General features: G+C 46.1%; 1 protein-coding gene across 6 annotated transcripts in view; it reads left to right on the top strand.

Annotated features, from left to right (window-relative positions):
• LOC108796053 (transcription factor COE3-like) overlaps nt 1-13,191 on the top strand; it is a 108,665-nt gene extending 95,474 nt beyond the window's left edge. For 5 of the 6 annotated variants that reach the window (XM_018567433.1, XM_018567434.1, XM_018567435.1 and 2 more), the window contains 5 exons: nt 5,689-5,754; nt 6,924-7,101; nt 8,352-8,537; nt 9,291-9,494; nt 13,032-13,191. In XM_018567433.1, the coding sequence (XP_018422935.1) occupies nt 5,689-5,754; nt 6,924-7,101; nt 8,352-8,537; nt 9,291-9,494; nt 13,032-13,063 (666 nt within the window). In that variant the 3' untranslated portion in view covers nt 13,064-13,191. The remainder of the gene's footprint in view (nt 1-5,688; nt 5,755-6,923; nt 7,102-8,351; nt 8,538-9,290; nt 9,495-13,031) is intronic. The other variant, XM_018567438.1, reaches the window with a different exon arrangement.
• The last annotated feature ends 369 nt before the right edge of the window (nt 13,192-13,560 follow it).

Genomic DNA, 13,560 nt, shown 5'->3' on the forward strand with positions numbered 1-13,560 from the left:
CCCGCACGCCCCCCCCCCGCCTCGGGACACTCCTGCTCTTAACAACTGTTTGATCTGAGAAGAGGTCTTTGGGTGCCCAACAGCCCAAATAAGGCCTCTCCTAAAAACTCCTCCCATGTCCCCAGCTGCACCCAAACCAGCTTGAGGACAGTTACTGCTCCCAAGTTCCAAGGGGCCAGCCCCCTACTCCCGCCCCCCCAAGTACTGACACTATTCGTGTAATTGACTCCGATTTTCAGTCCCCCTAACCCCCCAAGCTGCTGCGATATAAAAAGAACCTTGTAACCATCAGAAAACCACAAAATTCAGGGAGGGAGGGCAGGACAACTTCCTGCTTCCTCCATCGATTTTCCAGAAAGAACGCCCCTCAGTCCTTGCAGTGCCAACCCATGCTACTCCTCCCGGGCACCTGAACCCAACATCCATTCAGGTAAGAACATTTAATTCCCATTTTATTTTGTAAACCCCTTCTCAGCCATCTGTCCAGCCTCTTGCCTGCTTACAGAATACTGTGTTTCCTGACCATAGGCACCATCATGCAGTGGCCCATCACTTCACCAGCTGTTGGCGTAAACCCGAAGGGCTCACAAAATTTCATTTGCATTTGCTGGTCTCTGTGTCACAATTAGTGGGTTCCCAAAAGTCTAAAAAGTGCATGGGTTTCATGCACTCTTTAGACTTTTGGGAACCCACTAATTGTGACACAGAGACCATTCCATGACAAGAATTTGGCCCTAGGAGTCTCTTATCCCCCATTCTTCCACCAGCCGTTCTCAGCTGCTCCTGACACGGAGAGAGTTTGAAGGAGCCATCAAGAAGAGTCAATAATTTCACTTTACCAATAATCCACTTTGTCTATTACAGTCACTGGCAGAGAGGATGCTAAGTAGATTGGGCCTGATTGAAGGCGGCGTGTTTGTCCCCCCCGGGGATGCAGATAAAGACAATTATCAGCTGGTGGAGTCTACGCTCTTGGCCTTGGCGTGATGTTCGATTGATAGGAATAAGAAGGAGCGTTAATGGATGAGAAATGCATTGCTTAGTGCGAGAATAGAGAGGACGCTCATGGTAGATACAGCGAGAATGGGGCCGGAAAGGAAGATTGAACTACTTAATAAAGGCTAATGTAATAAGGAGGCAGGATACAGATGTATCTCGATAAAGGATCTGCCCTCACAGCTTAACAGAGTACCAAGAGTAGAGGACTGATCATATAAATACATATATCTATATCTACATTTATTGACTGCAGTCACTGTTGTTGGGGATGACAGAGTTGGTTTTCCTGTATAGGTAGCAAGAGTACACAAGCTTTATAGCACTTCCAGCATCAGAAAAGCAGAATTAACAGTTCCAGCATCTTCTTAGCACCAGGACCAGCTGTAGCTACACATCTCAATCTCTTTCTATGAGTGAAAGGACCTTGAGTGCTCTGCTCCTCTGCAGCCAGTGAGAATACCCAACACCTCTGGTATAAGGGAGCTTATGACCTTTGCCCCTGTGGAATGCCTGAGGAGTAATGGCACCGACACACACCCCATTGTAGGGATGGCTGTGGAGGAGTAAGAAACTGCAAGGAAGCCCAGGTTAGGTGGGTATTTAGGGGTCATGGGATGCCCATTGCAGAGACACTGTCTCTGCAAGAGACAGTGTCGGGCAAGGCGACATTGCCTCTGTAAAGGGGGAACCTACATTTCAAATTCCTCCTTTCAAGTGTATCCAACTTCTCCCATGCTGAATTGCTGTGTAATTGAAAAAAAAAAGTTAGATAATATACTTGCCTTTCCCCAAACCCCATTATCCGGGTAAGAGCCGGGGAATGTTTAGTACCCTAAAACTCCCTGTCAGGGCCACCATCAGGGGGGATACGGCCGATACTCATGTAAGGGGCCCAGGCAGCCTAGGGGCCTGCCCAGGAGCCTTTCATGAGTATCGGTCGATGGTGACAGGTGAGGAGGGGGCCGGGCCCCATCGGACCCGCTGCTCTTCTGATCTCGGACTGTCCAGAAGTGAAGTTGCGTCACTTCCAGCCAGTCCGGCAGCAGAGGAGGCCAGGTGTACAGGTACCAGGAGCAGCTAAGAGGAGCTGGGAGGGAGGGAGATGCATTCCTGACCAGCCAACCTGAGGCCCTGCAGAGCCCACCATAGAGAGTATCAAATGGGCTGTGCAGCATCTATGGTGGGCTCTGCAGGGTCACTCTCAGGTATGTGTGGGTTCTCAGGTGGGTCCTGCGTCCAACACGTCAGGGGGGCCCCGACCTAAAGCCGTGTAAGGGGCCCCTACATTTCTGATGGCTGCCCTGCTCCCTGTGAAGACAACGATGAAGACTGAGAAGACTGCGTCTTTAAAGTACTCACTCTCTGCACTGCAGAAGCTGGGAATGGCAAATATATTCTCTAGCTGTTGGCACAAGACAAGATGGATCCGCGGGTTCTGACTCTTCATCTGCATGCAATGGAGAATTTAAAAACAAATTGCAAAAAGCTGGCTAAGGTGGTGGGTGTAAATTGGGGGGATAATTCAGGATGTTCTAAGAAAGACCCTGTTAAAAAGAATGCCATTTTTGTTGTTCTGTAGGTTTGCTGTAGCTTCTGCTCTCTGAATACCATGTAGGTCAGGCTTTCTCAACTAAGATACCTTTAGAGATTTCTAGGGATTCCTTGAGCATTGAGCAATGACCTATGACATTTCATCTAAGGGGTCACTTCTACATTGATCACCAGTCCTGAGGAGCTTTTCTCTAGTGATTACCAATGTAAAGGAACATTTTTCCTCCGACCACCAATGTAAAGTGGCAGTGGGTGTAAATTGGGGGGGATAATTCAGCATGTACTAGCAAAGACCCTGTTAAAAATAATGTAATTTTTGTTGTTCTGTAGGTTTGCTGTAGATTCTGCTCTCTGAATACCATGTAGACCAAGCTTTCTCAACTAGGGTTCCTTTAGAGATTTCTAGGGGTTCCTTCAGCAGTGAGCAATGATATATAATGTAAGAGGTCACTTCTACACCGTGCAAATTAGCTTGTTTTCACTGACTACCAATGATAAGGGACATTTATTTTTTGACCACCGATGTCACAAGGCATTCCTTCACTGATCACCAATGTCACAAGGCATTACTTCACTGATCACCAGTGTAAAGGGACATTTTTCCACTGACCACCAGTGTAAAGGGACATTTTTCCACTGACCACCAGTGTAAAGGGACATTTTTCCACTGACCACCAGTGTATAGGGACATTTTTCCCCTGACCACCAATATAAGGAGGTAATCCTTCACTGACCACCAATGTAAATTGGCATTTATTTGCTGACTACCAATGTTAAGTGGCATTTTCCCCCTGACCACCAATGTAAGGGGAGATTTTACTTCTGATTACCAATGTAAGGGGGTATTTCTTCACTGATTACCAATGTAAGGGGGTATTTCTTCACTGATCACCAATGTAAGGGGGTATTTCTTCACTGATCACCAATGTAAGGGGGTATTTCTTCACTGATCACCAATGTAAGGGGGTATTTCTTCACTGATCACCAATGTAAGGGGGTATTTCTTCACTGATCACCAATGTAAAGAGGCATTTTTCCACTGACTATCTATCTATGGGGGTGTTTTTTCACTGATTACCATTGTAAGGAGGCAATCCTTTACTGACCACCGATGTAAAAGAGCATTTGTTCACTGACCACCAATACAAAAGGATATTTTTCCATTGATCACCAGTGCAGTGTAAAGGGACATTTCTTCAATGACCACCAATGTGAGGAGAGACGCCTTCACTGACCACCAATGTAAAGAGGCATTTGTTCATTAACCACTTGTGTAAGGAGGCTTTCCTTCACGATCCACCAATGTAAAGGGACATTTTTCCTTTGACCAGCAATGTAAGGGGGAATTTAATCTACTGATGACCAATATAAGGGGGCATGTCTTCACTAACCACCAATATAAGGGGGCATGTCTCCACTAACCACCAATATAAGGGGGCATTGTTCCTCTGACCACCAATGTAAGGGGGCATGTCTCCACTAACCACCAATATAAGGGGACATTGTTCCTCTGACCACCAATGTAAGGGGGCATGTCTCCACTAACCACCAATATAAGGGGGCATTGTTCCTCTGACCACCAATGTAAGGGGGAATGTCTCCACTAACCACCAATGTAAGGGTGCATTGTTCCTCTGACCACCAATATAAGGGGGCATGTCTCCACTAACCACCAATATAAGGGGGCATTGTTCCTCTGACCACCAATGTAAGGGGGCATGTCTCCACTAACCACCAATATAAGGGGACATTGTTCCTCTGACCACCAATGTAAGGGGGCCTGTCTCCACTAACCACCAATATAAGGGGACATTGTTCCTCTGACCACCAATGTAAGGGGGCATGTCTCCACTAACCACCAATATAAGGGGGCATTGTTCCTCTGACCACCAATGTAAGGGGGAATGTCTCCACTAACCACCAATGTAAGGGTGCATTGTTCCTCTGACCACCAATATAAGGGGGCATGTCTCCACTAACCACCAATATAAGGGGGCATTGTTCCTCTGACCACCAATGTAAGGGGGCATGACTCCACCGACCACCAGTGTAAGGGGGCATTTTTCCTCTGACCACCAATATAGGGGGACATGTCTCCACTAACCACCAATATAAGGGGACATTGTTCCTCTGACCACCAATATAAGGGGGCATTGTTCCTCTGACCACCAATATAAGGGGGTATTGTTCCTTTGAACACCAATATAGGGGGGCATGTCTCCACTAACCACCAATATAAGGGGGCATTGTTCCTCTAACTACCATTGTAAAGGGGACGCTTTTCCATTGACAACTAGTATAGGAGGAGAATTTTTACAGTCTGAGTTTCTTTTCTGGCCGTCATTATTCACTTTCTTCTATGATTAGTATTTATGTATAGAGCAAGGGAGTGTTGTAAAATATTTGTCTCCGTGTGTCAAATATAATAGCTGTGCCAAATTCCTCATTCTTTTATTCAAAACATTGAACAGCTTACTGATCATACTGTTTGTACTATAAAATGCAGATAGAATCATTTTAGAAGGGTTTCCCGGAGACCTCACAATTATTTCAGTGGTTCCTCCAGGGTAAAGGGGTTGAAATAAAGGGGTTGGGTTAGTCCATATCACAAGGTTTAGCTCTAGGAGTATTATTACTATACAGGGTTTATATAGCGCCAACAGTTTGCGCAGCGCTTTACAATATAAGGAAGACATTGCAATCACAATACAATTCAAGACAAGATGGTAAGGAGGGCCCTTACATTCTAAAAGGGAGGGGCCAGTGATGTAGGTGAAGGGTTGAGTTAGGTTGAAGTATAGGGGCTGTATTTGGTATAAATGTCGCCGAGATCACTTGTATGCAGCCTGCAGGTCTGCCGTTCTCCAATGGGAGGAGGTTTGGCGGTTAGGGGGGCAACCTGGCCTTGGGGCAGTGGAGAGAGTAAATCCGGTCCTGCCGGCAGTGTTTGGCTGGACAGCTTGGCCTATTAATGAGAGCTGAAAAATAACAACTGCATCCAGCAAGAAATATAGATTTGTCATGTTATAATGACAACCTTCAACAAGCAATTTTGCTGATGATCATACCCTGAGAACATTATAAAAGGGCATTGTTTTACTCTGTCCTAAACACACTGTGATCTTCTGTTGTCCCCAGGAAGTCTTATTAAAGCGAGCGGCGGATCTGGTGGAAGCCTTGTATGGGGTGCCGCACAATAACCAGGTAACTAACTGATCTCTCTCTGTCTGTCTCTCTCTGTCTGTCTCTCTCTGTCTGTCTCTCTCTGTCTGTCTCTCTCTATATACATAATATATATTAATGGTTAGAAAGATAGAAATTAACAGAAAAAAACAGCCAGGAGGAAAAGGAGAAGGTGGGCTGATTAGGGTAAAGCAGGGGTAGGCAACCTTATCGCTCCAGCTCTGGTGAAACTGCAAGTCCCACCAGGCATTGCAAGACCCTGACAATGACAGGCATGACTCCCGGAGGCAGAAGGATTATAGGTAGGGATGCACCGATTCCGGTTTTTCGGTATCAATATTTTTTTCCGGTACTCGCTGATACCGAATACCGATGCCGGAAGTCCCAGTAAGGGAAGCAGGCGGCTTGTAATGACTCACCACCTGGCTTCCTGATTAGCCGGGAAGCCGGGCGGCGTGTAAAGACTCGCCACCCGGCTTCCCGTTTAGCAGGGAAGCCGTCTCCATGCTCCCTCGTCACCAGGTAACGAGAAAGCATGGAGCCGGCTTCCTGGCCAATCAAGAAGCAGGCCTCCGTGTAATTACGCGTTGCACGGCTTCCTGATTGGTCGAAAAGCTGGCCAATCGGGAAGCCGTCCAACATGTCATTACACATCGCCCAACGTGTCATTATCACTTGTTTTGCCTGATGAAGGGGATCCTATGTGACCCCGAAACTTCACACTAAGTGTATTATACTCTTCTGCGTGTACGTCAATAAATACACACATTCTACTTATTGTTGGAGTGCCGGTGTCCATATCTTTCTGCATTACACAGCGCCCGGCTTCCCGTTTGGCCGGGAAGCCGGCTCCATGCTCTCTCGTCACCAGGTGACGCTGGAGCATGAAGCAGTCTTTCTGCCAATCAGAAAGCCGGGGGGAGTGTAATGACTCGCTGCCCGGCTTCCTGATACCGGAAGCTCAAGTATCGGGCTAGGCATCATAGCATTTTGGTGAGTACGAGTGCTCAATCAAATACTTGGCATCGGCACCGATACTAGTATCGGTATCGGTGCATCTCTAATTATAGGGATGTGCAGCTTCACCACAGCTGGAGCACCAAGGTTGTTATTGCTTACATACACTTTGCACATCATTCTATGTAGCCTGTGAAACCCATTTGTCATTGTGACTCTTCGTATCTCAGCAGGATATCATATTAAAAAGAGCCGCGGACATTGCCGAAGCTTTGTACAGCGTCCCCCGCAACTCCAATCAGCTGTCATCGTTAACATCCAATCACCCGCATAGCGGCATGATGGGAGTCAACTCCTTTGGAAGCCAACTGGCCATCAATATTGCAGAGTCTTCGCAGGCCTCCGACCAAGGTAACGGCCATGGGCTATCAGACCGGTTGTACTTGGTGCAAATGTTTCAGGTCATGATTACTGGGTATATTCTACATCAGTGCCAGAATGTCCCCGATATGCTGCCTAACAGGTTTGGTTTTTGAAAATGTTGTGTATGTCTGGGGATTAGGACTATTATGTCTACAACTATGCATAAGTATTAGCCTTACCTTCACTTTCCAGGACTGCACGGTCCAATAGGCAGAAGGGTTAGACCCAGTCTTATCAGTAATCAGCTCTCAGTAACAGACCTGGCCAGACACACCCCTGACCTTCTCTGAAGGACTGTGTGAGGACTTTTGTAATAACGTGGTAGAAAAGTCGCTCACACCCTAATAAGAATTTCAGTCAATGTTATTTATTGACAAAAGAATTGTCACATCATATAGCGATGTTTCAGAACCGTATAGGTCCCAGGCAAACAAGGTGCCACACACAGACCTGGCCAGGCACACCCCTGACCTTCTCTGAAGTGCTGTGTGATGATACTTGTAGTGAGGGGTGTGACTGTTACTCAGCTCTGCCCGGACAGAGCATTGGCCAGCACCCTGTCACAAGGGCTTCTGATGGAGTCTTCAAGTAGCCCTTCAACATACATTTCATGGGCATGGTCCACAGTTGTCACCATCAGGAAACCCGCCCTGAGAAATGCCATGTGACCATCTCTGGAGTGCATGTATACCAGAAGTGGCTACAAAGGAGGAGGAGGAGGATATCAGCAGGATTGGAATGCAAAAAAAAAAAAGATCAAATTAAGGTAAAATTAGGTAAAACTAGGACTAGAGGCTGACTTTTTTTACCCATCACATACCTTCCTTTCTGGTAATTTCATTTTAAGCATTCTAGTGTGAAATGATATTGTCCTGGGGATTGCAGGAGTGTACCTGATGGTAGAGGTGGCAGAAGGTACTGTTGGAGGAGCCAAGATGGCCAGGCAACTGTAGAGATACAAAAGTCATGAAAGCACACAGGGGGTGCTAGAGACATAGGGTAGCTTTTGGAGATACAGAGCCACACGTTGCTCCATAAATTAAGCTGGGGGTATTCAGGAGAGCCGTCTCCTGATTAGCTGTAGTGCCGGCTCTGTGGGAGAAACTGAGAAGTGGCAGAATATCTGGCGCTGGATCCCAGGAAAGATGAGTATCACAAATATTATGGATAATGCTGATAAAAGTGATCAGTGCTCTCCCTTAATAGCCAGACTTTCATTTCCATCTCTTGTTTCGCAGGTTACTCCAGGAACTCGAGCAGTGTTTCTCCACGGGGGTACGTCCCCAGCTCTACACCACAGCAATCGCACTACAACACCATCACTTCCAGCATGAATGGCTATGCGGGGGCCGGGATGACCAGCCTAGGAGTACCGGCATCACCAAGCTTCCTTAATGGCTCCACCGCCAACTCTCCATATGCAAGTGAGTTCCACCCCCTTCTTCCCTCTTTGCATATGGCGGGGAAGCAATTTAAATGGAGGGTTAGCACAGCGGGGATGCAATGTACCTGTCACATGGCCACGATCAATCGACAGATCACGACCGACCTCTTTCCATATAATCGCTAGCTACATTACTTTCTCACCAAAAATGTCTTCTGCGCCAAAGCAAACGTGCTAATTTTGACTCCTGCTGCAAAAAAAAAAGTTCTCTTCAAAATGTCTCACCTAAACAAAAATAGTGTGAAGGACCAATTGGTTGGCCAGGAAAAAGGGTGTAAGCAGTGGGGTGCCACCAGGAAACGGGAACTGATGTGTTATCAAGGCATGACTTCTGGATCATTTAATGACTACTAAACAATGTAAGATGGGTTGGGAACACAATCCCTGCCTACTACACACACACTTATACACGTACACACACACACACACACACACACACACACACACACACACATAGACACACGTACACACACACGTTAACACCTCTTTCACCCAAAACAACGCCTTAGTACTAGATACGATTTTGGCTATCGGGCCGCCCTGGTGCTCTGCAGGGGAGGAGCAGTAGCCCTGGCGCTTAGACAATTTTCACAATATGAAGTTCATGACCTCATTTTTTATTTTGACTTTGGTTTAACAAAATGTGGTAAATCAGACACAGATAACTTTTGTGCTTCAGACTTTAAATAAGAAATTCATGACTTTAATTTTTCTTTTTTTTCTACTGTCCCAGTTATGCCGGCGAGTCCCCCGCTCGGAGCTTCTTCCATCTCTCTCCCGTCCAGCGCCAATTCCGGTAACCCCACTGGTATCTTCTCCTTCTCACCGGTCAATATGATCTCCGCCGTCAAACAGAAGAGCGCCTTTGCCCCCGTGGTGCGACCCCAAAACTCTCCTCCACCCACCTGCACCAGCTCCAGTGCGAACAGTCTACAAGGTACACATGCCTGACCTCCATTTTTGGGGGTTTCAGTCTTTAGAACACACAGAAATGTCAGCAACATTGATGTGGTTGTTGTTTGCATGCAAACCAGGAAGTAAAAGCCGTTTAAACCAACCGATGGGTCCATTGTCATTCATTTTTTGCGAATCAGCCAAATAGTCCTCTCTAGACGTTGACTTGTTGAGTGGACTTATATTGTTAAATGGGATTTCTATAGGGCCAACCGTTTGTGCAGCACTTTACAATATACAGGTAAAGGTTACAGCTACAATTTAATACAATTCAAGAGAAAAGGGTTAAGAATGCCTTGCTCAGGAGGGCTTGCAATCTGGAATGAATGGCAAGTGATATAAAATAGTACTAGCTGTAAGGGATGAGTTGATGGAGAATGGAAGAGGTGGAGGTGGAATAGGCTTGCTTGAAGAGATGAGATTTCAGGGATCCACGAAAAGGAGACAGAGTAGGAGACAACCAGACAGATTGGGGTGGGGAGTTTCCAGTGGAATGGTGAGGCTCTAGAGAAGTCCTGTTGGTGAGCATGAGAGGAGATGATGAGGGAGCTAGAGAGTAGGAGGTCTTGAGAGGAGCGAAGATCACGGTTTGAGTGATATTTTCAGACGAGGTTGGTGATGTAGCTCAGGGCAGATTTGTGGAGGGATTGGCAGAGAGGGGTGGTGGGCTCTAAGGTGAATGAGTATGGCAGCAGCATGCATGATAGACTGAAGGGGGCGGGGGGGAGGGGTGGCCTATGTAAATGTAGTCCAAGGAAGAGGGAGTGAATTAGGTTGAGAAAGGGCATATTTTGTAAATGTTACATAAGTTAAGGTGGCAAGATTTGGACAGTGATTAGATATAAGGCCAAAAAGAGGCCAAAGTCCCAGGATACACCTAGCACCCTGGCATGAGGGAAGGGACTGATGTTTTATGAAATTGATCTAGATGGACTGGTGGATCTTGCAATTTTGATATTAATTAAAATGTGCATGGAGATATTGTAACACCCCAAACTGGGTGGAGACAGAGCAAGGAGCTATTGTAGAGAGATTTCACTGCTAGAATCCCCAAAGTGTATAAGAATCCAGCTGAGAGTCCACCCACTAGACTACCTAGATGGGTGGGAACACTCATTACTCCAAGCTGGGTGGAGACGGAGCCAGGAACTATGGTAGACAGATTCCACCATTAGCATCCCCAAAGAGTACAAGAAGCCATCTATAATCAAGTTTTAAGTAATCCTTGAGTTGAGGCTGAACTATTATAATAATTTATTGTTGGAAGGTCCAGGGCTATGCTGCCAATGAGACCAACAGAGGTGGCCATCTCAGGAGGCATGGTGAGGGGTGGCACTCAGACTGGAGTATACGGTGTCTTCAGTGCAGCTCAGTAATTCTGAGCCTGATGGCTCCCTGTCTGGCCACTGGCTGTGTGACAGCCACAGGCAGGTACAGTGGATGAGTGCAGGTTCAGCATCCCTGAGCACAAAACTGCCAGCCACTGGCATGGCAACTGGGCAGACACTTTTACTCATTGTGCCCAAGCACATACACAGCCTTGGCTGCCGCCGAGGGGGACTGGCAAAAATGGCTACGTCGGTTGGCATGCGCTCCCACCACGCCCTAGTTGGGTCAGATTATTGGGTCAGATTATTGCAAATACCTCTTGGAGATATGGTTCTATTTAAATGAGTAGATCACCTAAAAATAGATATTTCACTTATAGGGAGAGAGCCTGGTGGGGAATGTCCTCCTTTGGGTTCTTATATATTTTGCAGGTTCTAAACTTACATTTTCTTGGTATGCTCTTGGTGAACCTTGCAATGTTTGTTAACCCCAACAAACTTAAGAATTCTAACTCTTCCTCCATATATGGGCAGCACAGTGGCATAACCCCCCTCTGTCAATCCCTACACTGGCTTCCACTCGCCCAAAGGATGAAATTCAAAATATAAACACTTACAAAGCCATTCACAACTCTACCCCCGGCTATATCTCCAACCTTGTCTCAAAGTATCACCCTAACCGTCCCCTCCTCTCATCCCAAGACCTCCTGCTTTCCAGCTCCCTTGTCAACTCCTCCCATGCTCGCCTCCAGGACTTCTGTAGAGTCTCTCTCATCCTCTGGAACTCATTACCCCAACCTGTCCGTCTGTCTCCCACCTTGACTCTCTTTAGGCGTTCCCTAAAGACTCATCTCTTCAGGGAAGCTTATCCCACCTCAACCTAACCACTGAGCTATCACATTCTCAAACAATTAATCCCCACACAGCTCCCTCCTCATGTATCACTTCCCCCTCCCTTTTAGATTGTAAGCCCTCAGGGGCAGGGCCCTTCTTACCATCTTGTCTTGAATTGTATTGTGATTGTAATGTCTTCCTTATATTGTAAAGCGCTGCGCAAACTGTTGGCGCTATATAAATCCTGTATAATAATAATAATGGTTAGGGCTTCTGCCTTGCAGCACTGGGGGTCCCTGGTTCAAATCCTGGCCAGGTCACTATCTGCAAGGAGTTTGAATGTTCTCCCTGTGCTTGCGTGGGTTTCCGGGTACTCCAGTTTCCTCCCACACTCCAAAGACATACTGGAAGGTAAATTGGCTCCTGTCTAAATTGGCCCTCATATGCATGTGATATAGGGACCTTAGATTGTAAGATCCTTGGGGGCAGCGACTGCTGTGAATGTGCAACTATGTAAAAAGTGCTGCGAAAATTGTCGGCGCTGTATAAGTGCCTGTAATGAATAAATATGAAGATAAATAAATTCAAAATCTAGAAGCGAGAAGAATTGCAGCAGGAGCATGGATGCAGGAACTCAACCAAAGATCTTGAGAGATATAAAACAAAACTGTTAAGTTTATGTCTGGGCAAAATCTGAGTAACAGTTTAGCGTGAAGAAGTCCCTCAATTATCTGTAAAAAATAAGTCAAGGCAACTGGACTTGCTGTATTTTTGTAAAGAAATTAACTTTTTCCTTTGAAGACAGTCAAGTACGCATCCTAGACAGGGAGGAGGACTGATTCAAAAGAGGTGTGAAAGAGGCCATGTATGTAAAAATGGAGAAGCCGAGCTTGAATAGAGATACTGGGCAGGTTAATAACACCTCCTAGCTCCAATTATGCAAATGCAATCAACACCTGGTTGTGACTAACAGATTATGTGGATTGGAACGACATTCACCATATTTATTCCCAGATAACTTTTTCTACAAGTCATTCTGAATTGGGAAAGCTGGTTGGCTGACCAGTGAAGCGCCTTCAATAAAAATACAGCAAGTCCAGTTGCCTTGACTTATTATTTACAGATATATCGTGACCTGGATGAGTGAGAACCTTCACAGACAAGTCCTTAAATTGGCCAAGCACATATCACGTCTCTCATAAACCATCTGCCATTTTTTAACTGTTTTAATTTGATAAAAGGTGACATCTAGTTGGTTGCTATAGGATACCTTGCTTTGCCTTATTACATGACCCCAGATGTATTTGTCATATTGCCACATGCATTTATACATGACTAATTCTTCATTTCCTTTTCAGCCATGACTGGTTTGATAGTTCAGCCAATGTAGAACAAGTGACTTGAGATTCCATAGAAAACCTTTGCATCCCACAACTTCCTTCAAGAACAAGGACCTGCTGACCAGCACCTGATGGCAACAAACCAGGATATGACTGATCAAGCAAAGGCTGGTCTTATTTTTCAGAAGGTCCCCGATGTTACATTGAGGGATCCACTTGAGGTGGAAGATACCACTTACCCATAACCCCCTTCAATTTTTGAGGAAAGAGCATTAGCTAGAAGAGGACAACAGGTGCCTTTTCATTCCTTCTCTTAAGGACACACAAACCTGTAGGACCACACTCTTTCCATGTATTGAACAATGGACCATTTCCTACCAAACACTGCGAACTGGAAGCATCCCTTACGGATTACATTGTTTATATGTCGACATGCACTGAGGATCCATTCTCATTTGATGAACTGGATTGAGTGAGATCTTAGGGAATAAGGCCTGAGGCGTGTGTCGGGGGGGTGGTGGGGTGTTCATCTGGTCCATAAAAACAC

This window comes from Nanorana parkeri, unplaced genomic scaffold, assembly GCF_000935625.1.
Source record: "Nanorana parkeri isolate BGI_ZX_2015 unplaced genomic scaffold, ASM93562v1 scaffold1048, whole genome shotgun sequence".
Lineage (NCBI taxonomy): Eukaryota > Metazoa > Chordata > Amphibia > Anura > Dicroglossidae > Nanorana > Nanorana parkeri.